Genomic DNA, 25,330 nt, shown 5'->3' with positions numbered 1-25,330 from the left:
AGATATTTTGTTTGTTTGTAGGTATGTGGCTAGAGCTGACAAATTAACCAAAAGGAGTGTAGGATGGACCCTGCACTGTGTTTGGTGGGTTTGATGTGAGCGGATGTACAGATCATCGTTCACAATAATATACAATCCATTCCCCCTTTGCTGCATGGCCTGCACAGGAGAACACTCAGATGCTCCAATGGTAAATTATGGTAACCAATTTCTAAGATTTCAGGAGCTGGCCGTGGATCTGGGCTGCAAATTTGGATATGTTGCATTACCAACCAATTTGGGTAAATTCCGACTTTGAATTGTGTCTGTGTGAACATCGCCAGGCACCAGGAGTACAATACTTGGCTGGCCAATGCATTCCAAGTGTGGAATTGTTTTTATTAAATATTTGTGTAAAATTACATATATACCGCACAGGCCTTGATGCATTGGAATATGGCCCTAGGTTTGTGTATAAAATGCACTGCAGCAGTTAAGGGCCTAGTAGCCTGATCAGTACAATGGAAGGTTTTTTTGATGTTGAGTGGTCAACGGTCACATATTTTCTGTTGCTCATGTAAATAAGATAAAAAAGGGATTCTCCACTTTCTGCAGCACTTTGCACTAGAACTATAAACGGCTTTCCATGGTTCGGCATCAAAGGAACCACAATATACACCATCTTCTGTGTGCTTCCCGAAATCTACACCGTTCACTTTATTTCATGTTTTTCAAGGTCCAATGCGATGCAGAAATTCTTGATGCTGTTCTGTGCTGTGTTTTCTTTGCTGTGGCGCATAAATCCACTTTTTCAGGTTGCAACACAATTTTGAAGATGGAGCTATCAATTTTATCTCTGATCACGATGGGGGAAACATATTAATCGGATACATTGTGAGTTTCAGCTACATGATCACAATTCACTCTCCAAAATGTAATACTTTAAGTAAACAACTTTTAGTATTTTGAACCCAAAACCTAATAGGATAGGATAGTTAGTGCACTGCATGTGATCAAAACAAAAAAAGCTGCACATGTACATAAAAATGAATACATACAAAGTATTTTTGATGATATATAGATTGTATTATGGAGATTCTTTCATCCTTCGAATGCTCTTTGGATAATGTAGATACTTGTTTACTGTGATCATCATCCTACTCCAAAAGTTCTGTAGGGATGTTTTGAACCTGGATAGAGGATGGAAACATCCTGTCACATTTCCAAGCAGGTTTCAGGCAGAAGGTGGGAACAATGGACCAGGTCCTTAGATTCTTCATGATCTATTGGAAGTCAGTCCTTTTGGGGAAAGGGAGTTTGTACCTGGCTTTCATAGATCTGAAGACCGCTTTCGACCTGGTCCCTCGGGACAAGCTTTGGAAGGTGGTTCAGTATTTGGGTATGCCATCCTATATTCTTGACTTTCTAAAAAGATTGCATACTGGTAATTATGCAAGAATTAGATGGGGAACCCAAGGGGAGGTGATAGAGAGGATTGTGGTGAACAGAGGGGTCTGCCAAGGATGCGTGCTGGCCTCCACCCTATTTTCACTATTCATTAATGGGGTGGTGGGCTACCTCAAGGAGGAACCAACAGACGCTCCAGTGTTGGCAGGGGAGAAGACACCTACCCTCTTGTTTGCAGACGATACTCTCTTAATTTCCAAGTCACCGGGTGGTCTATAGAAACTGTTGAATAGATTTGACTCATTTTGTAAGGAGCAGGGGTTAACCATCAACCCCTCCAAACACTCTAGGTATAACATCACCCTAAACGACGTCCCACTGGACGTGGTTGAGTCCTTTGATTATCTGGGGATTAGAATCTCGAAAAGCATGAAGTGGACCTCCCATCTAGACAAGATGCTTTGAAACCATAAACGGGTGTCCGGGGCAATTGTTAGAGAGCAGCATCTTTCTGTGAGCAGGCCAGTCGCCCCGGTGCTTGCTATCTATGATGGGAAAGCATTACCCTCAGCCCTCTACGGGGCAGAACTTTGGGGTATGGAGAATATTGGAGATTTATCCAGGTCTGAAAATAAATTTTTAAGAGACCTTACCTCACTCCCTACCTCCACCCCCCTGAAGCCTTTGTTCTACGATACAGGAAGGAGGCATATTCAGGATATTGCTAGGCTTCGCCCCTTGCTCTTCTGGGCCCGCCTTAAGAGGTTTACTGAGCTGTCCAATTATGCTGCGGTTGTCGATGAGTTGTTGTCAGTTGACACAGGGCGCTGGATAAAATGGTTGGCTGACCTTAGGCATCTTACTGGCCTTATTGGATTAAGTGAGGCTTGGGCTAGCCAGATTCCACCATCTAAGCAGGACTTAAAGCGTACCTGTTGGGACTGGGTGTCGAAACGTGACCTATCCACCCAACAGACAGGGAAACTCACTGAGGTGTTCTTCGAACACAAAAACATCTGTAGACTGGAACCCTATCTCGACTTCATCCAGGTCCCTAGGGACAGGACTCTATATATGAAGATGAGATTTGGAACCCTGCAAGTTAACACTGTAACATCGTCATGGAAAGGGTCAAACTGAGTTCCTGCACCTTGCCCAAGCTGTGCACACCCTGACAAGTCTATTGCTCACTTTTGTCTAGCATACCCGGCCTATAAAAATGCTAGAGAAAAGTGGCTTAAGCCAGTATGTAAAGCACTGGGCTTCAGGAGCCATGTCGATGCCTTACGCATCCTGAAAACTGACGACACCTCTCTGACACTGGTTTGTGGAGTAGCCAAATATCTGGGGTGCGCTTGGTTAATACGAATAAAAGCCTTAGGCATGAACGTAGTGGGCTCTTAAATTTGAAAGATATGGGGCGATTGACCTGTTGTAACAGCTTAATGTTGGTAAAATGTTCGGCTCCTATTCCCTTCCTTTTATGCATTTGTGAGAATGGATTTATGAATTTAATCATTATTTTTAAATTGTATATAGTGTGGTTTTTTAATGGTTTTAATCTATATGGTTACTTTGGCATCTGTGTTCTTTTCTAAATGTGGCCATTTTGCTCTGTGATTTTATACATGTAATGCTTTTATGATGAATCTTATATCGAATAAAGCGTATCTATTACGAATAGGAAAATCTACTACACATCAGTTTTACAAGGGGGATAAAGTAAATACGGAGAGTCCTCTGAGGTTCAACCTGTTATGTGACTGTCAGGATTGAGGGGATGTAGATTATTTGGGCCCTTGTTGAAAAGAAGATTTGACCTTCTAATGAGTCGGGTAAGTGGTGGCTGATGATTGTGTGTGGTAAAGCTGCTGTAGGTCAAAAGGAACCACTGTCCTGACAAGGTTACTGTCCACCTAATGTCGAAAATCACTAAGACTCATTACTATCTAAGATTCCTCCACATTGCTTTCTTAGGGTGCTAAGGGAGGCCCATCATATGTTACTCTATTTTTTGCTTTGGTCTTGATATTTGGAACAATATATTCTTGAACTTGATTATGCCTTGATTCTATAGATGATTGAGAATGGAAAATAGTGAAGTCACCTTTTAAAAAGCTTTCTGTATTCTTATTTACAATTTTGGTATATTTTCTAGAACAGTTTGAGGAATTTGTCAGAACAGTGATCCTGGAAAGTGGTTACTGCTTACCAGGAGGTGAGGCTGCCTGTGACAGATGGTGAGGATGGTGGAGTTGGAGAAGCTTCCTTGGTAGCAGGAGAAACAGATGGAGGGGTGGAGGAGAGGATACTGGAGCCTGAGGGAGCTGCATCATCAGAATCACCTTCAGAAGGGATGAGAGCAAAGGCACGTTGATAACCAACCACACCATCCACTAATGACAAGCAGAGTTAAAAAGGTTGCACATGGGAAGGATGGATCGCAAAAGGGAAAAAACATACCTGACGTTGCAGAGGACTGTTCCACAATTCCGACCTTCACAACCTGAAACAAAAATGTTGAGGTTGCATGAAGGGCAACAGCCTTTAGTGCTCTAGTGCAGCCTCTTGGATAATGCATACTTGCAAAGGAGTGTAAAACATCAACCATCTCCCTTTTCTATGGCCACAGGGAAAAGATATTAATATTTTAAGAAAAAATGTATCTGCCCATCTATTGCCAGCATGGTCTGGAGCAAGGGTTCTCTAGGGAAGACGCGGGATAGCAGGAAACAGCAGAGAGCCTGCTCCCGATGCTCAGCAGCCAGTGGCTGTACATTTTGTTTTTAAACAGAAGTATCTCCTCTCTGGTATCCATCAACCCCTGTATCCAGAGTACCAGAATCTCCATGTTCTCTAACAGACAATAGATTTTATGCCTCACTTTACAATACAGTAGTATAAGAAAGACAAGGGTACCCTGTAAAGTGAACCAGTGTTGTAATGTATATAAAAAGAACAATGGAACAGTTATTTTGCCTAGAAACTAAATCAATTTTGGAGCAGAGCATGTAGGGCAACATGTGTAATTTTAATCATTGTACTTTTTTTGCATTTTGGTATTACAGGAGTACGTTCAGGTGCTCACATAAGTGATAAGGTGCGTATCTTGCCTGAGTGACAGAAAATAGACGAGATTGGTCGTCTCAATTTGGTTTTTCGCAGCGGCATCGTAATGGAAGTCTGTAGCTAGGACCTGGAAGGCCATTAGATGTCCCGGACCGCGGCGATTGAATCCCGTTTAAAATTACACATGTTGCCCTACATGCTCTGCTCCAAAATTGATTTCGTTTTTAGGCAAAATAACTGTTCTTGTCTCTGGACCTACTTAGGCCACCCTTGAACCATTGTTCTTTTTATATATATCACTTTCCAACACTAAATTCTCTCGTAACTTTTTCAATTTCTGTGTTTCAGTTACGAACCGTAATTTAACATACAATGCTCGTTGTGCCTTTTGTTCATTTTCAGGAAATCAGAGGCTAATGTTTCAGCAAAGAACATGCAACAGCAGCTTCCAGGTAGACCCTTGAAAAATTATCAGATTACTGCAACTGTAGCAGAACACTCTATAGTACTTATCAGTTAATGAAAAAAGAGAAAGGTATATGTGCTAGATGAGCACTACAGAAGCTGCAAAAAACGTCCAGTGCATCAGTATCCAACAATTGCACATTACAAAGGGTAAAGGGTGTTTAAAATGTATAGAGACAAATTACACCATGAGCTGCAGTTTGCTCCTAGCTGGACTGCAGGGAAAAACAATTGATAAGGGACAGTGTCCACTATCCTGCAAATTATACTTACCCCCACGAAGGGAATAAACTTTTGAGAGGAATCTTCATCAGGGCTAAAGGCAAGAGATAACAAAATATTTAAAGGCAGATAATAAGCGGTTGAAAGAATACGAAAAAATGCAATATTATTTTATACACCTAAAGCATGCAAAAGAAAATTACATCCTTGCAGGCAACATTTTTCAAAACATCAATAGCACATCAACCTTCTACAAGAATCAGGTGTGGAATCTGCTTAGGCAAGAATTGGGCGATTTCAATGAGCAATATTTTAATGAGAAATTATTTGCCTCAAGACTTCTACACGCACCCTAAACATAAAACATTCTCTTGCCACCTAAAAAGCGACACTCCTTAACCCTAAAATTACCCTTGCCACGCAAAAGCCCATTAAAAACCAAAACACTAAATTTACCCTTGCCAACCAAAAATCCATACCCACCCTAAAAAACAAAATCTCCTTGCCACCCAAAAACCCATACCCATCCTAAACCCTACATTTTTCCTTGCCATCCAAAAAACCATACCCACCCTAAACTTACTCTTGCAATCCCAAAAACCCTTTCCCACCCTAAAGCCTAAAATGACCCTTGCCACCCAAAAACACACCGCCTCCCACTCTTCTTTCTGAAGGGAAAGGCCTTCTTGTCATCCCCCGTATCAAGCAAACCAGACTGGGAGGAAAATTGTTTTCCTACCTGGCCCCCAAATTATGTAATCAACTGCCCTTGGATATCCGCCTCACCACTAACTATCTAGGCTTTAGGAAAAAACTCAAAACCCTGCCTTTTTAACTCTGCACCCTTACCTCTATATGTCCTTAGCGCGGAGATACCCCATCTGGGGTGATTCAGGCGCATTACAAATTATATAAATAAATAAACGCACACCCACCCCAAACCCTAAAATCACCCATGCCACTCAAAAATTCACACCCACCCTAAAAATACCCTTGCACCCAAAATGCACATCCACCCTAAACCCTAACGATACCCTTGCCCCAAAATCCTGCATCCACCCTAAACCCTAAAAATACCCTTGCCACCCATAATCCCACACCCACCCTAAACACAAAAAATGTTCTTGCCACCTATAATCCCACACCCACCAAATACCCAAAAAATATCCTTGCCACCCAAAAACCCATGCTGCCCTAACCCTAAAAATTACCCTACCACCCAAAAAAACATACCCACCCTAAACCTTAAAAACGCACTTGGCACCCACAAACCCATACCAACTGTACACACTAAAATTACCCATGCCAGTCAAAACCTTACGCCCACTTTAAACCCTAAAAATACTCTTGCCACCCAAAAACACACTCCCATGTTAAATCCTAAAAACATCTGCGCCACTTAAAACCCACATCCACCCTAAACCCTAAAAATACTCTTGCCGCCCAAAAACCCACACACTCTAAACCGAAAAAATTGGTGGTAAAGACGCACGAGTTGTAAAGACATGTGTGGTTCCGACTGCGTAGTAAATGCTGCTTTCCGCAATGGACCTGGTGAGCATTAGTTTCATCTGTCAGAATGGAACCTGCGTTATGTTTGGTTTCCCACAGTAACCCACAAAAGCTAAAAGCGGTCTCTTCATGAATCTCTCAATTGCTTGATTATTAACTGTTATTAGGTGATGTAATATCTTAAGGTAAAGGTAGAGACTTTTTAACCCCAATGTCAACAAGGAACTTTAAAAATATGATTCCAGTTCTCAAGCTCACGCCCCTTTATCCACACTCTTACATCAAATGAATGCTCTGTTGGAAAACAAACTGGCAGGTGATCTTCGATTTTAAACTACTTCAGATGTAGGTGTCAAATCACAACATTGCTAGCCTTGTAAACCAAAGATGACTGCACACTTTTAAGGCCATATCAACCACATGGTTGTACATTGTGCAAACTCACCAATCACATATAACAAACAGCAAGTGGTCTTTTACCTATCTATGTGAGGCAACACAAACTTTAAAGCCACATATTACCACTGAGCAAAGCCATCTTCAAATGATACATTTTGTCTAGATTGCTTTAAAATGCTAGATGAGATACCATAAGGCTAACTGTACTTGTGGACAAAATAACACTGGTCTTAGTAAAAGCTGAATATATGAACCTTTGTAGCATCAGTGTCCGCTTGGAACGAGAAGACAGGATGCTCTCATGGTAGTTTGTCGTTGCAAAATCTCACAGCACTGTAATAAGACAGTTTGCTACCATATTCCAGAAGGCCCCAGTGAAGGAACATACTTTGGCCAAAACCTTACAACATGTGTTCAATTCAGGGCTTGGATGGAAACTGGTGCACCTCTGTGTACACATCAGTAAGTGACACCGATGTGACCTTGCTTGCAGCGTCCCTACCCAGTTTTCTTCATGCAGGTGTTCTGCAGTTCAATATGCATATATTCAAAGAAGGAGTGCAACAGACGACACAAGTTAAGCGGTCAGACAATATGCAGTTCATCGGTTACAGGCATGACATGCTGGAGTCATTCGCCATGGTGCTCATACCCAAGGATACAGTGCTGCGCAGGAGGGAGACGAATAGAGGCGAGGAACATAGGCAGAGGAAAGGGTCGGGTCTACTGAATTTTCAACAATCAATTTGCCAAAACCAGGTTACAAAGCAGAGTTCACGTCATTCCATATCAGCCAGTAAATACCAGCAGAACGATGGACTAAACTTGTAAAAGAAAAATGCGAGAAAATTAAAAAAGAAAGAAAAAGGCACATACGCGGAGGCTGGTCTTTTTTTAACCCGTTAACCCCTTCTTACTTCCCCACATATATCTAGAACGTGTTTAATGGAGTGGATTTCAGGATGTGATATAGTAAAGCAAAAACAAAACCCCCAGCCATGGTAGAAATATTTAAGGATGAAGAACTATTGTGTCAAAGGTGACCCCTACTGTCTGTTCAATTAATTGGGGGTGGCATTCCATGGAAAGAAAATTCAACTGTGTATACAAAAATTTATTGATTTGGCAATTTATAAAGCACGAACAAACGCCCGCGGGCGTCAAGGCGTTAGTGCGGGTTGTCTAATATGGAAGACAAAGAATTACATGGTCCTAGCTCCAAATGAAATATTATACAGAAAAGAGCCAGTTCTTCAAAGCCTTGTGAAAATGAAAGTCGGCTTGCAGACAAGAGATGGAATAAGGAAGAGTGTTCGAGTGCTTGGATTCAGCCACACGAAAGGCTCTCCCTCCCCATTCTGCCTTTCGATATTCTGGACTAACCAACAGATTTTGTCCTGCAGACCGCAACCGTCTAGATCGAATGTATCTTTGGAACCGATTCTTAATACCGTCAGGGCCAGTATTGTGTAGTGCCTTGTGATCAATGCATAAGGCTTTGATAGTAATTTGTTTGCTAACCGGAAGCCAATGCAATTTACCGGTCGCCTCAGAAGCTGAATGGGATTTGGGAAGATCAAGAATCAAGTTGCGATTTGGCTTTAATAGTTTTGTTGATGTCCAGGTAAAGTGTGTTACAATTGTCCAACCTGGACATAATGAATTCCAAGGCCGCTTGTCTAGGTCACTGTCTGTGACCTATCCATTAGAAAGGACCACAGGAGCTTCAGGGCCGAGTCTGCCGCCCCAGTTTCCTGCAAGCGGTCAATAAGCCAGTTGAGAGAGATGGTATTGAATGCTGCATATTGTATGCATTAACACATCTACAAATATCACTTTGCCCTGTTGCTCTGGCTGCTCGTAATGCAGTGCACAAAGACAAAACACTGCTGCCTGCCTGTCACACACTTACCGAAAACTCATATTTTTGTGTGAAGGGAGAGAGGGAAACACTTTCCTGACTGTCTTAATCACCCAAAAAACAGGTTTAGACTGACATGTTAACCTGAAGATTGAAGAACAGGTTTTTGACCACCAGAACCCCAAGATTGTTTGTGGAGTCAACAGGGTTGGGTAATTGACCCAGTATTACCAGCTACCAAGATTGGGCCAAAATTGATGGTTGGCTACCTAAGATCAGGACCTCAGTTTTATCACCATTGAGTCTGAAGTCTTTTTTTACCATTCAGATGGCCACTGCCTGCATGCAATTCTTGAAGTTGGTGGCCGATGCCTCTATGTCCTTCGTGATTGACACAATTATGTGTGTGCCACCAGTGTAGGACAAGGCCTGTAGCCCAAAGGAACTTATCAGTTTCTCCAGCGGGGAAACATACAAGTTGAACAATTTGGGGCTCAGGTAGGAGTCCTTAAAACCCCACAGGCGGTAGCTATGGACTCTGAATATAACTGATCCACAACCACTATCTGTGACCTATCCATTAGAAAGGACCACAGGAGCTTCAGGGCTGAGTCCGCGCCCCAAAGTTCCTGTTACTGCAAGCGGTCAATAAGCCAGTTGAGAGAGATGGTAACGAAGGCTGCATATTGTATGCATTAAACACATCTGCAAATATCACTTTGCCCTGTTGCTCTGGCTGCTCGTAGTGCCGTGCACAAAGACAAAACACTGATGTCTGCCTGTGGGATTGGTGTCACTACAACGCATGCTTTTACATTGCATGCCTTTACAACGCGGTTTTTACCACGCAGTCCATTACAACGCATAATGCTTTTAGGCGCTGGATAGTGAATTATTTAATTTACTATTCCAACTCCAGTCCCCGTGGATAGCAGGGAAGGTGTTGGATAGTAAATTAAATATATTCCCTATCCTAGAGTGCCCCCCAGCGCAATGCGTTGTAATGGTATGCGTTGTAATGGTTGCGATGTAATGGTAGTGCGTTGTAAAAAATGCGTTGTAAGTGATGTTCCCCCTGCCTGTGACACACTGAAACCAACTGAAACAGCCCTGCTAGGAATCTCAGAATCTATTAGAACCACACTTGATAGCGGCGGCAGGTCTGTTTTAATACTGTTGGACCTCTCCACTGCTTTCGATACCGTGCCCCATGCCCTTCTGTTGGACAGACTCCAAGAATGTGGTATAGGGGGCACGGTTCTCCAGTGGTTCACTTCCTACCTGGATAATCACAGGCAAACAGTTTAGTCTCCTCCTTTTGCGGCCCCTATTCTGCCACTTAATGTAGGTGTACCATAGGGCTCTATTTTGAGTCCTACTCTTTTTAATGTGTTCATGGGCCCTTGAGCACCTTTAGCAGAACAATTTGGCGCAACTGTGATATCTTACGCCGATGATACACAACTGTTGTTCACGTGCGGCAAGAACAAGGCCCTGAATGGAAGTAAGATCAACTTCTGCTTGTCAGCAGTATTTGAGTGGTTTAAACAGAATCAACTACTGTGCAATTCTGAAAAATAAGAAATCCTCTTTTTCGGTCATACTCCGGGGGAAAAGTGCCACGAATGATGGCCACATAATATGTCTCCTCCTGTAAATTTACCACAACTGTCAAGAATCTCGGGGTGAAAACGGATACGAACTTGTCCATGAAGTACGAGGTCCAGGCAGTGTCAGGCACATGTTTTGGCCTATTGAAAATGTTGAGAAATTTTCTCCCATTACTCCCTGTTTCCCACAGGAAAACAGTGGTTCAGGCTCTGATTCTATCACAACTTGATTATGTGAATGTTCTTCATGTGGGTCTCCCTGATTATGTTCTTAACCGTTTACAAGTAGTGCAAAATGCCGCGGCAAGAGCCATGCTCATGGTGGACCTCAGGACTCGCATGACCCCCCTACTGAGGTCCTTGCACTGGCTTTCGGTACGGAAGAGGACACATTTCAAAGCTCTGGTGCTGGCTTATAGGGCCTTCCACAATATGGGGGCCTTATATTTGAGAAACAGATGTCAAAACTATGTTCCATCCAGAAACCTGAAATCTTTGAACCAGTTGCTTCCGCGGATTCTCAGGTTCACACGCTCTCGCCTGGGCGGGCACTCCTTTCAGGTGGTAGCCTCTCGGCTCTGGAATAACTTGCTGCCAAACTTTCGTCAAGCCCAGGAACTTATCAGATTTAGACGGGGACTAAAAACTTGGCTTTTTTCACAATAAGTCAACTGCCCTGGGCTGGACTGCTCTGCTTTGCTACTGGTTTCTTTTTTTCCCAGCGCCGGGACACTCCAGGGAGTAGCTGTGCGCTTTAAAAGTATCCAGTAACATAGTAACATAACAATACAGAAACTCATATTTTTGCCTATTGACGTACTTTTCCTTTTTCATTGCATTTTGATTCATTGTTGCTATAGTTAGCGATTGGTGATCTGTAAAACAAATTCTCACTTAATAAAGTGAAAAAAAGAAAAGAGGGAAAGCTTAAGATGGCACCTACTCATCTTATTTCACCATTACTGTCGCATGATGTCATCATACAATGCAATCTTCAAAATACAGCTGGTTGGCTAATAATGTGTATGTTCAGCAGCCCTTGTGGAAGTAGCTTCAAATTTATAATCCTCCAGTACATTCGAGCTTGCAACGCAAGCCACCGGGCTTGCATGCTCAGCTTCTTCCGAATGACTGGTTAACTCGTAGGATAATCAGAAATGTACTAATTTGGCTTGCTTGCTTTGATGAAACAGATCACACTCTTGTCCCGTAACCCGTTGCCTACTTATTTTTCTGTTTAAAAAGCAAAACAACTGGCAAGATATGAAAATACCTTAACAATGTGGACGAGCCCACTATGTGCATGTGAATACTTGTTGTCACTGTTTGTGGCACGAGTTGAGACCCATTGGGTGTTTAAAAGACACCTCACACCCCAACCTGGTTGGTGTCATGCCTCATCATCGGGGTCCCAACCGGGTGGCCAAATGCCCCCCCGGTTGTGCTACGATGCCTGATTACAGCGGAGCGGGTGTTGGTGCGTTAATGTGATGTCAAGTTCTACTGTTGAAAGATATCTCCGAGGGTCCTTGCCTCAACTTTATTATTGGTGGCTCAGGATATGGATTAAAATCTGTGTGATGCAACTAGTAAGGATTATTTACCTATCAGTTGGCTATGTGTGATGGTCTACATGTTTCAGCCCCTCTGTGTAGTTAATAGGGGCTTTCATCAGGACCGGAAAGGTGATTAGTGAGTGGCGAAAGTGATTAGAGCCACGTGATAAAGATAATGCAATACCTACACACTCGCTAAGGTGTGTGGTAAACAAATTATGAAAAGAGTGTCGGCGTACTTACTGACACTTCGACTAGGCAAAAAAATTCAATGTCATCGTTGTTGGAGGTTGAATCGGGGCTCGGAGGGAGAGGCTCGACTGTGTCCAATTTGGAAATTAAGAGCCCGCTGCCTATTAACCTGCATCTGGTCCCCGCGGACCCGGCTGGTGACTCTTCATTTCCAAATTGGACACAGTCGAGCCTCTCCACCCGACCCCAGATTCACGCTCCAACAACACAGAGAGGCTGAAACATGTAGACCATCACACATAGCCAACTGATAGGTAAATAATCCTTACTAGTTGCATCACACAGATTTTAATCCATATCCTGAGCCACCAATAATAAAGTTGAGGCAAGGACCCTCAGAGATATCTTTCAACAGTAGAACTTCACATCACATTAACGCACCAACACCCGCTCCGCTGTAATCAGGCGTCGTAGCACAACCGCGGGGCATTCGGCCACCCGGTTGGGACCCCGATGATGTAAATGTAAATGTATTTGAGCTTATATAGCGCACAGCTACCCACAAAGGGTTTCCCGGCGCTTGCTTAGGGAACCCGTCCTGGTATTCCCCTGTGAGATAACCCCGGCAGGGTATCCACAAGGTGAAAGCCAGGCATCCCGCCGCGAGGGGCCGTTGTGGAGATTAAGCAAGCTATTGCCCAGAGTCGCAGAGTGTGAACCCGTGAGTCGAGAAGGCACCGGAGCGAGAATTATCGAGTCCATGGAATTTTTGAGCCCAAGACCCGCCGAGGCGGGGAATTGAACCCTGGTCCAGGGCCGATCTCAGCTTCCGGGTCTGCCGCCTCTGACCCCTGAGCCACACTTCTCCACCATGAAGCATGACACCAACCAGGTTGGTGTGTGAGGGGTCTTTTAAACACCCAATGGGTCTCAACTCATGCCACAAACAGTGACAACAAGTATTCACATCACTTAGTGCGCTCGTCCACATTGTTTAAGTATCATACAACCCAGGGGACCAGGGACCAGGACGCGCTCCCACAATACCCTTGCTCTCCCATTGGTTTTCCTAAGATATGAAAATAGGCATTTAGTGGTCATCTGACAACCTTATTTGGACTACAGACTTTACCTTTATATTAAGAAATCTGACAGCACACATCAAAATTTCCACGTCATCGGATGAAAACTTTGCCTTGGTCCTAAATTAGTCATTGCTGAACATGGTTTGCAAGTTTTGAACTTCATTTTTAAATTATTTGTACATCAAAAAAATGTTTTCCTTCATTTGTACTTCTGCTAGACATAACTGTCCTTGCAGTAATCACCAGTTGGTCAACCATCATGATAACATTTTTTAAATATTGTATGGTTCCTCTAGTAAATATGTATATCTAATAGCAGCTGTCAAGGAAGAGCTCTCTTCTCCTCCCACCAACGTTTCTCCTCTAATTATGCAAAATTGTGCCATTGGTCTCAAATGCCAAGAAATACACCCTCTAAACAATAGGGCGAGGTAGGGTCGCACACTGGAGACATAAGATGGGTTTTTAGTCCTGGCTTCAGTCACAGGTGGTCACACCCTACATCGGACTGGTCCCTATGTACTAGAATAAATTAATTCTGGTGATGAAATCAGAGGTGTCGGAAAAGCACAATACTGTCATCGCACAAAAGCCAGACAGTTGTACAGCATGAATCCCACTACCACGTGAACAACTCAATAATGTTCCATATATCGAAGAATGGTTTCTCCTGTTAAACTATCAGGATAAGAACTTATTTAAGCATGCAACACTATGGCCGAGTTCTGGGTCATATTATGCCCTTCATAAATACACACCCTAACAAGTACTGTATGTTGTTAATGATCAAACAAAGGGGACCCTTGACACAATGCAAAGTAGAAGAAGGTAAAGGGAAATGAAATGAAGGGATCAGGGCAGCCTTCCCAACTAACTAACATTTAAATAAATCTTAAAAGACCAGCCTCGGAGAAGCTAACAAAGGAAGAACGGAGGCACAAGGACCCGGAGAGACTCCGATACCTTAAGTTAAAATCAAAATGAGAACTCTTTTTCCTTTTCAGAAGGCGACCGAAAGGAAAAAATAGATAGAAACACATACATTATTACATTATCTTACAAAAAAGATCACAAATGCACTACTGCCAATGTATATTCCATATGACAGGGTTTTCCATGGTCACAGTATAGCCATCTTGTTGTTTTAAGACTAATTATTTCAAATATTCCTGCAGAATTCACAGTTTTCTCTGTCTTTATGGCTTGGTGATTAGTTTATTAGCTCTGCTTATTGATTCTAGCCACCCCGAAAGCCTACTAGTGTAGGAAAAGACCAGTTGTGGACAGTATGGCCCTATCTCTAAAGTAAACACCTGCACATTTCTGACAGGTACTGGATCCAAAGTCCCTCAGGAAATTGGTTCATTTGGGCCTTTCATTTGTATCGCTACCTACAGTGAATGAGACATATCGTTGACAGCTGGGAGTAAGTAGATTGGGACCCTGTGGCATCTTGTGCCTAAAGACTCTGGGATTGCACAATTTGAGATAGTGAGGAGCTAGGAAGGAAATTGTTACTTACCTGTAACCAATTGGTTTGCAGCTTGTCGTGGTGTACATCATATACAGTGCACTATCCCAACATTTAGTGTTGGGTTCAGAATATTACAACAGGTTTACTCAAAGAGATTGAGTTGGTTTCAAGGCTGACGTGATCATATAGGTGAAAATCACAATACATAGGTACACAGACTGCACTTTAGATTATTATGTCTTCCCCCGTTGCACTAGGTGACTCTGCTTTATGCGTGCTAAGTAAAAAAAAAAAATTAAAAGGACATGGGATATGCATGTGAATTTACACCAGAACCCGCAACCACTCATTTACAGACAAGTAACATTTTTCGTATGCAGTATGACTTGCAGGCATCACACAGTTTTGAAAGCAGTGTCTAATCCCCTTAATGCTGAGGCAGGTGGAAAGATGAGGTAGTTGTAGTGATCAATGTGTTTAGAACTCTTTGGGCCCACGTGTTCTTTTTTTATGAGTGAATGTCCACATAGTAATGTACGGTTAGAGTGTGTGCATAAGTCCACGTTGCTACCTTAAAAATGTGCACCAGTGGTATTTTGTTGAGGAAAGCCATGGTGGCACCTATTTTGCATGTGGAATGATCCCGAGGAATCAATTGCGTGCTTAAGCATTCATAGTATACCTGAATGCATCAGCCCAGCATGTCAAACTATGCCCCCTTTTGAAATGGGATTAGCCAGTTGTTCAGGTGAAAAGAAAACAATTGCTTTGTCTTGCAAAAGGTTTTGGTTATATCAATGTAGAGCCGGTGTTCTTTTGATGTCTAGGGAATGTAGGGTTCTTTCTGTATTGTCTGAAGGTTTGTAAAGAATGCTGAAAGTTCAATTGTTTGTTTACGGTGAAAAGATGATAAAACCTTTGGAAGGAAACGAGGATATGTTTGTAGTATTACCTTATCTGTGCAAACTTGAACAAAAGGTTCATCCACTGATAGAACTTACATTTCACTGACTCTGTACAAAGAGGTTTTGCCATCATAAAAAAAAGATGTTCCAAGTTATGGCTTGTAGCGAGCATGAATGTAGTAGCTCAAAAGGTGGGCCAATCAGGCGTGTTGAGATAAAATTAAGATTCTATTTGGGTATCAAGGGTGGCCTCAGTGGGATAACCCTTTCATGGGTTCTTTGTTAGGAGGAATCTTCAGAGGTTAAATTGATTTTCTGTTTTCTAAATAGGCAACATTTGCAGATAAATGTTTACAGATAGAATGTTATTATAAGCTTGCTTCTTTAAGGAAATAAAGGTATTTAAGATGGAATAGCGTTATGGCAGTTCCCACACGGTAGTAAAGAAAATGTTTCCATTTTGCCGAATAGTAGGTCAGGGAAATGAGGCAATGTATTTCCTAAGAATACTTGTATGCTCTTAAGGTAAGTTAAGCGAACTAAATCCTATGACCTGAGGAGTCAAATTGCTGGACTGAGTCACTGTGGATTGGGATGGTAAATCCGGTGGTACAGAATATTCTGCAACTTTGGGCATCCCCTGAGCTAACTCAGTGGTTATTGATGCAGGAATTCAATGTCCTTCTGAGGCATAGTAGAACAAGCATTTACAATGCAATGGTTTTGCCTTTGTTAAAGTTAGAGCTATTGGCATTGCTCTTGACATTATTTTTATTTATGTTTTTTTTAACATAAATAAATGGCATTGTCATTTACAATGCCACTAGCTTTCTCTCGCAAATGACACACACAAACACACACAGAGCCCCCCTACACACACCCCCACACAGAGCCCCCCACACACAGCCACACAGAGCCCCCCACACACACAGCCACACAGAGCCCCCCACACACACAGCCACACAAAGCTTCCTACACACACAGCCACACAGAGCCCTTCACACACGCCCACCCAGCACAAGCAGGCAACAGGGGCACACGGAGGCACAAGCAGGCAACAGGGGCACACAGAGGCACAAGCAGGCAACAGGGGCATACTGAGGCACAAGCAGGCAACAGGGGCACACGCAACAGTGGCACGAAAACGGAGGCACAAGCAGGCAACAGGGGCACGAAAACGGAGGCACAAGCAGGCAACAGGGGCACGAAAACGGAGGCACAAGCAGGCAACAGGGGCACGAAAACGCAGGCACAAGCAGGCAACAGGGGCACCCAGAGGCACAAGCAGGTAACAGGGGCACACAGAGGCACAAGCAGGCAACAGGGGCACAAGCAGGCAACAGGGGCACGAAAACAGGCACAATCAGGCAACAGGGGCACGAAAACTGAGGCACAAGCAGGCAACAGGGGCACACGGAGGCACAAGCAGGCAACAGGGGCACACGGAGGCACAAGCAGGCAACAGGGGCACACAGAGGCACAAGCAGGCAACAGGGGCACACTGAGGCACAAGCAGGCAACAGGGGCACACGCAACAGGGGCACGAAAACGGAGGCACAAGCAGGCAACAGGGGCACGAAAACGGAGGCACAAGCAGGCAACAGGGGCACGAAAACGGAGGCACAAGCAGGCAACAGGGGCACGAAAAAGGAGGCACAAGCAGGCAACAGGGGCACCCAGAGGCACAAGCAGGCAATAGGGGCACACAGAGGCACAAGCAGGCAATAGGGGCACACAGAGGCACAAGCAGGCAACAGGGGCACAAGCAGGCAACAGGGGCACGAAAACAGGCACAATCAGGCAACAGGGGCACGAAAACTGAGGCACAAGCAGGCAACAGGGGCACACAGAGGCACAAGCAGGCAACAGGGGCACACAGAGGCACAAGCAGGCAACAGGGGCACACGGAGGCACAAGCAGGCAACAGGGGCACGAAAACTGAGGCACAAGCAGGCAACAGGGGCACGAAAACTGAGGCACAAGCAGGCAACAGGGGCACGAAAACTGAGGCACCAGCAGGCAACAGGGGCACACGGAGGCACCAGCAGGCAACAGGGGCACACGGAGGCACAAGCAGGCAACAGGGGCACAAGCAGGCAACAGGGGCACACGGAGGCACAAGCAGGCAACAGGGGCACACGGAGGCACAAGCAGGCAACAGGGGCACACGGAGGCACAAGCAGGCAATAGGGGCACACGGAGGCACAAGCAGGCAACAGGGGCACACGGAGCACAAGCAGGCAACAGGGGCACACGGAGGCACAAGCAGGCAACAGGGGCACACGGAGGCACAAGCAGGCAACAGGGGCACACGGAGGCACAAGCGGGTTGGGGTTGGAATCTTCACAAGAGGCTCCCAGAGAATATTCAGAGGTTGACAGTTCTAGTTAAAAAAAAAGCCCTCTTCTCATAAAATCATATCCTATGACCCATTAACTGACATCTCTCTTTTTAAGTAACTTCTAAATATCAAAGTGTTTAGAAGATGTTACTGGAATTAAAATCAAAATCAAAGAGGAAGGCTTGTCTCCACAGATATACAACATTAAAACATAGGGGACAAGTCATCAAGAACACAGACTACTGCATGTCCCTGGTGTAATTTATGAACATACTAAAAGATGTCCAACCTGAGCAAGGCAGGATGACAGAAGCCTGGGTTACTTCTGATCACAAAGTTGACCAGCACATCCATTTCCAGTAAGGGTGGCTTTGAAATTGCTCTACAATGCTTACAAATGTTTCTAAAAAAACAGTGACACCCGTTAGGGAAAGCATAATGCTGATGCCATACATTTCTGCACATATATTATTGCATTCAGAAGTATATATATATATATATATATATATATATATATATACATACACACACAGTTTATATGAGATAAAGTACCTGCTGTCATACAGTAGAAGGCTAATGCAAATTACTGAGTAGTTTTGTGATCATATAGAGGACGAAGGTGGAGTTCCTTTATACAGACTGGAGCACTAAGGTGACTTGCATTATTCTTTTAACATACAGAAAAGGACATTTTATGGTTAGACTTTCTCTCTTCCCATAACCGCTTAAACATAATGTATTTTCTGAAACATCTGAAGTAATCAGACATTACATAGGGTCGTGTGAGACTACTAAAGCCAGTGGTAGGAGTGCAGTAGTTCTTCAGCAATCATTCCCATTGTGTCTCATACTGACAGAAAATAATATTTCAGGCAAATTTCTAACCTTCGGATTCAAACAATTATATTTCTTGTTACTCTGCTTAGATATAAACTAATTACAGCCACATCGTAAGCAAAGAGACAGGGAACTGCCTTTTCCTTCTTCTGCGGTGTTTTTATAAAGTGATTGTCAGAAAGGAGATGTTTATGGCAACACGTTCATTTTTTCCACTCTATAGGTAATTGCAGTAAACATAGAACCTCTGCATGTCTCTACATGTTCTGAGGGATTGCATTTTTGCAGCACATTACTAACTGCTTACTGTTGTGTTTAGTTTGCACTACAGATTCTACAAGTTGTCAAACAAACCAGGGCTTTTATATGAAAGAACTTAGTCAACAACATATGCATTGTGCCTTGATTCTGTAATGTTCCCTGTATAACTCATAAGTCTACAAACCCCAGCATGGAAAGCCTTACTGGCTTATAGTCCAAGGTGACACGAGACCACCGGACAAGCGTTCCTTATTAATGCATCTAGACAAAATGCAGTGCCCACCGCTGCTAGCAGGGCATGGCTGCTTGTTTACCCAGAACATTATCTACTGGATCAGATAATTGCAGCCTTCTGCGAACTACAAAGCCCACAACATGCACAGGTGAAGAAGACAGGTTTCTCTGGCCTTGCTCCAGCACTGGGGTGCGCTCCAAGCAGAACATGGCGAGTTTCACTTATTCCTTGGGACACATCACTCCAGACAAACCTGCCTGTGACGACTAGAGGAGCAAACAAAACACACACACACACACACAAAAAGCAATAGTTAACGCTGCAGCACTCCACTCGAGCTAAGTGGAGCATAAATCATAATAACTGTGTGTGTATCTGATCTGTCAATTTTGCTTATATGCATGCATGCCTGATATTTGAAGTAATTTTGTTTTTCGAATATGGATCCATCGCTTGCCGGTTTTTTACAATTATTTGCATCTGCAAAGTGCAACTGCTGCCTCAGAGGCATGCTGGCACGAGGGTTTCATCACTTAGATTTTTTTAAGCGATTATGTTTTACTTGCACTTCATTCATCCTTAGTTTTTTCTAAACACCGACAAATAGGTTTTACGTCATTGATAATGGAACACCAGAGCAAATCATTTTATGATCACTCAACCATAAAGTGCAGAAAGCCGATCCTATATCCAGGTTCACTGCGAAATATGTGAGGGGGTGCATTTTAATTCTGGGAAGGCAATTCTCATTCGCCAACTCCTGAAAACGACAGAGTGGTATTGCACATCAGAAAAGCATGTTTCATAAGTCTGATCCATCTGAATATGAAGACTGTCTGTATGCAAGCACGTCTGCTGTGCAAACTTGCCAGTCCTGCCTTTGTTCCTCTCACAGTGCTTTGCATTATGCTGTGTGGTCTGGTTTTACTCTTCCCCACCTGAAATTGTGGGACTGCAAGTGCCAGAATCCAAAAAGCTGAGACTGACATCCCGGACTTTGGGAAAACCCTCTTGCTTCCAGACACCCTTACTCTCACCGACACCGGTCCAATATTAAAGGAACCTCTGCATCCGATCTAAAAACCGGATACAGCTGACCGCTGTCCAATATAATCCGCAGCACTTTCACCTACTCCAACCCCAGCAGCCATTATCCAATAAAGCCGACTTTAGCTCAAATCAAGAGGAAACAAATACAATAGCGAACGGCCACCTTAGGTGTGTCAACAAGAATCCCAGCCCAGAAAGGCACAAAAAGCCTAGATTCCGAAAGGGTCACCATATCACGAAAATAACATAACAAGACCACAGTCATTAAAATAGTAGGGCCCTGCCCTGGGCTACTGTTTTCTAAACCCTGATCGCTACAGTTAATCGCAGAACAATTTTAAGAAAGAGGCCTGCCGTGCAAGTCCGATGCCTATTTTTTATTAGCTTCATTTTTGTGTAGTTAAAAAAAACTTAATGTCCTGAGATTTAAAGTTTTCTTCCGAGTTGTACTTGGGTTACAACTCTCATGCTCTCAACAGATATGGCGGGAAGATTACATTTTCCGACTCGTGTACTTAAAACACACTACCTCAGTTTTCCAGTATATTTATTGCAATATGATTAAAGCTTTGACAAAGCGATGCAGCTCCCATATCATACAGATATCAAACATTTTAAATCTTGACTCTCGAAATGCATTAGAAACAAGCATTTACAATGCAACGGAGGGGGGGCGGAAAGGCAGGGGGGGCGGAAAGGCACGGAGAGCGGGAGGGGGGCGGGAACGGCCACACACTGACAGCGGAGGGGGAGGGAGGGGGGGGGGTGGGCGCGAACAGACACACACGGAACCGCTTACCTGAAAGTCTTTAGCCACGGAGGAGACCCACGGAGAAGGAGACTCTTCGGCATGGGAGACCGGCAACGTCCTCCGCATCTCCCGGGGTTCCCTCCAGGCCACGGGAGCCCCGCGGGCGCCGCCATACTTCTTGCCGTCTTCCTTCTTCCCCTGGGCTGCGGGGGGCGGGCACTTCCGGCCGGCCGCGCTAGGATTGGCCGGCCGGCCAGTCACGGGGCGGGAAACGGGGGAGGAGAGACGCAGAAGTGCCGGCAATGCCGGAACAGATTCGGGGGCGTTCCCGGCTTTCGCCTGACGTCGCGTGACGTCGGCAAAAGCCAAAGAATGTCGGGAACGCCCCCGTGTCTGGTCCGGCATTGACGGACAGGCCCCTCGTCCAATGGCTAGGCTCCATTTACGGAGCCAGCCAATGAATGACGAGGGCCGACCCAAAGCACACTACAGTTCTCATCAGGTTTTCGCCTGCGCGAAAAAGATGCGCAGAGCGCATCTTTTTGGCGAGGCAAAACCTAAAAAGACGCCATCTGGTACTATCCACTCTTTGTTCAGGTGCTTACATTTCTATTTTTAAAGGCAAAATGCAGTTTCGAAGATGGAGCACCTAACATTACATCTGAACTCCATGGCATAAAAAGTGATCTAAGGTGGAATCAACATGGTTGTTTTTGGCCTCCGCTTATTCATCACGAGTCGTTTTTAAAAGCAATACTCAGTCTCTTCAAGTAAACAAGGTGTAATATTTAGAACCCAATAATAAATGTTAGGATAATGCACAGCATGTGATATACCGCAAGATATGATGCAAGCTGCATCGATGAGACTTGTGGCCAGATGTATCACCATTAAGTTTAGCAACTCTTAAAAATATTTGTAAACCCATTCAAAAAAGGGAAGGGGTCCCCCAGGGACTTCTTCCCGGTTGAGAGTGGCTTACCAGCCTTTTGTAAAGGGTGGTACACTGCGAGTGTTTTATGACCGCAAATGCGTTCGTAAAACAGTCAAGCATAGGTTTGAGACTCGCTATTAGAAAGGGACGCCCATGGCATGCCACTTCCTAATAGCGAGTCTCAAAGCATATTTTGCGAGTCGCTAATAGGTTAGCGGCTCTCAAAATAGAGTTAGTACATTGGGCAGACGTTTTTTGCGGTCGCAAAGGGGCCAAATTCCTCTTTGCGACAGCAAAAAATGGTCGTACATCTGCCCCTTGAAGTTTGTGTTGCTATGAAAAGCTGATGTGAGCAGAACATGAGATCAAAAACCGAATCTTTGTAAGAAGCCACATCTGGTTGGGGAGGGGCAGATGCCAGGACATCAACTATTCGCAAGGACTGCCAAAGAATGAAAATATGAATCAGCCCCTAGCATGTGAACTGTTGTATATTGACTCTACGCGTGCATGCTGATTCACATAATTGCCAGTGACCGCAGAAGTGACATCATGCAGTTTGCCCACCAATGACATCAAACGGACGACCCCTTTGTTAACAGTTATCAGTGGAATCTACGGAAAATGACCAAGCTTTGGGATTGTGGGTACTTCCTCTGACTGCATCGATTTCCATGACCCCATGAGACTTGTGGGTAGCAAGGGCAACACATAGGCTCCCTTTGGGTGATTTCCATGACTTGCTGGGTCCAGGATCCCCATTTCAAACCTGTCCATGCCTCTGTGTTAAAGACTGGTGCCGGTCAGAGGCCAAACCCTACCCCTGCCCGCCATGACAGTGGAGGAGCTCAAAGACTTGAATACTAGCAGAATGGACATCATGTTCTAGTTCTTCTAATGCTGTATCTGGAATCAATGCCGACAACAACAAAATAGAGAAAGAAGAATATTAAGATAGCCCCAAAACTGGTAATGTAGCCTCCTTTGCCAATTATTATTATTATTATTAAAATTTTATATAGCGCGCAGTTACCCATGGGCATCCCAGCGCTTTTCCAGACACCATCAAATAATAAAAACGGGTAGAATTAGTGCAATCAAGCAGAAAACAAATGGGTTTTAAGACATTTGCGAAATCGCAATGTGCAGGTCTCAGCGCGCAATTCAAAAGGAAGCGAATTCCACAACTTTGCTGTGTTAACTAAAAATCTTCTCCCGCCAGTACGGGCCCTTTTAACTCTGGGGACCAATTCTACCCACATGTTACTGATAAGGTTTCTATACTGGGACTATGGATCTACCTACTGTAGACCGCACCAAACTCATCTTACCCTGCAGAGTTTAATGACGAGGTACCTGGGAACCATCCTGGTCACCCTTATCAAGATGGAAGGTCTAGAGACTCTCTACTAGCCACATGCCTATTTCAGGAAAAAGTGGCAAGAACCTGGCTAATTCTGAAAACCCTAGTTCAAAATGCACGTTTCTAATATTGTGGTAGCCAGAACAGGTGGGAAAGCTTACACAACTGTTCTAGGGACAGAAAAAGCATTGCCCGTAGCATCAACCACCGCACACCTGTCCTAAGAAAGCCACCATTGGTATGTAGATCTTTAAATTAAGAAGACACTTAAAAAAATTACCTGCCTGGCAAACATCACAGTCTAAAATAGATAGCTCAATTGTGGACTAACATATATTGTTTACAACATAAATGGGAAGATACCACCATAAGCCATGAATCTAGATACTACTTATGGTAAAAACCTGAAAATTGAATCATGTGTACACAAAACGTTGCTTTGTATTCTTTCATTGATTTGAAATTATTTGTAAGCAGATCAGGATCAAACCCCTTTATTTATATAAAATTATATGGTTGGCACCACAGTCCCCATCCACAATTATGCAGAAGAAATGGTTTTGAGTAAAAATCAATGACCTGATTGAGAGCGGTTCAGACTGAGAGAGCGCAAATTTGAATAGGAATTATGTATAGGCCGTATTTACAAGCACATTGTATAACGTAGGAATGAAACGTATATCGTAATGTGAAGTTGACACTTATAGTATAAAGTTAACTGATATAATCCAAAGTAATATAGGAAATGTAACTGTATTCACTCTAGAATGTATTAGATTTAGAAGGCCCGTGTATGTAGTGGGCTGATGTAGAGATGATATAGAAATGCTTACGAAATGTAGAACGTGCAAAGTAGAATTCATGTACGTGTGAAACGTTAAACGGAGAAGCGGCGAGAAATGTAATATGAAGAAGTGCGTAGAAAGTATACATAAAACAATATAGCGAATGATGAGATAAAGTTATGCCTTACGTAGTTTATATTCTATGTACGAATGTATTCAAGCATAATCAAGACCTTTGCGAAGCACGAATATATAAATGTGTGTTAAAGGTTATACTGTGTAGAAGGCTTTCTGTGAGAATGTTAGAAGGGTTTAGGTCATTTGTGATTCTAACCTGACTGACCAAGGGTTAGCAGGAACACAGTCCAATGTATATAATTTAGCGGACTTACAGGAGTCGTAAATAGCTTGATGTGGACATGAGAGCCAAGAAGTCTAGCACTTGTTAGATTTAAGGTGACAACGCTGGACAAGGTTTATGGCCTGAACGTGATAAGAAGCGCTTAGAATTTGAGACTTGTTTTCGAATGACCATTCACAGGACCTAGAAGGGTCAACATCATAGTCGTAGTTTAAAGTTCTGATTGACGATGTTGACTTGTGCTCTGAAATGTCAATTATAATATTGGATGAAGTCACCAATAAGAAGATGAAGATGACATCTAAGGAAGAAAGGTCAACTTAACGGACGACGAAAGAAATGAAGTAATGGAAGAAGCTGGAAGTTGACATCATCGGGGAAAGTCCGTGGTGGGCGTCAAGGGGCGTTCCACCCACACTGTGATTGTGTATTTTAGGGACAGCACCCCGGGGAGGAGGTAGCAATTGGCAATTGGAGATTAGGAACAGCGAGGGAATTGCTCAAGAGAGAAGACAAGGGTAGATGCCTTGAGCAGATGCGCTGAGAGATCAGAGCGCAAGAGAGCAGTAGGCCGAGGACCCTTAGAGAGCGGATGGGTAGGCAGAGAGGGTACTGCTTTCTTTAAACCCAAGTTACCTTTAGAGGCTAAGAGAGTTTGAACTTCTTTGGGAGTCAA

General features: G+C 43.8%; 1 protein-coding gene across 8 annotated transcripts in view; it reads right to left on the bottom strand.

The window, feature by feature from the left end:
- The window catches only part of PACS2 (phosphofurin acidic cluster sorting protein 2), a 521,350-nt gene that overhangs the window by 15,039 nt on the left and 480,981 nt on the right, over positions 1 to 25,330 (bottom strand). For all 8 annotated transcript variants that reach the window (XM_086937135.1, XM_086937137.1, XM_086937141.1 and 5 more), the window contains exons 19-21: positions 5,194 to 5,236; positions 3,850 to 3,892; positions 3,599 to 3,731 (exon numbers count right to left, since the gene is read on the bottom strand). In XM_086937135.1, coding sequence (XP_086793261.1) covers positions 3,599 to 3,731; positions 3,850 to 3,892; positions 5,194 to 5,236 — 219 coding nt within the window. The remainder of the gene's footprint in view (positions 1 to 3,598; positions 3,732 to 3,849; positions 3,893 to 5,193; positions 5,237 to 25,330) is intronic.

The sequence above is a fragment of the Lissotriton vulgaris genome, chromosome 9 (assembly GCF_964263255.1).
Source record: "Lissotriton vulgaris chromosome 9, aLisVul1.2, whole genome shotgun sequence".
Taxonomy (NCBI): domain Eukaryota; kingdom Metazoa; phylum Chordata; class Amphibia; order Caudata; family Salamandridae; genus Lissotriton; species Lissotriton vulgaris.
The sequence above is the reverse complement of the archived record's forward strand: the minus strand, read 5'-3'. Positions and strand labels throughout refer to the sequence as shown.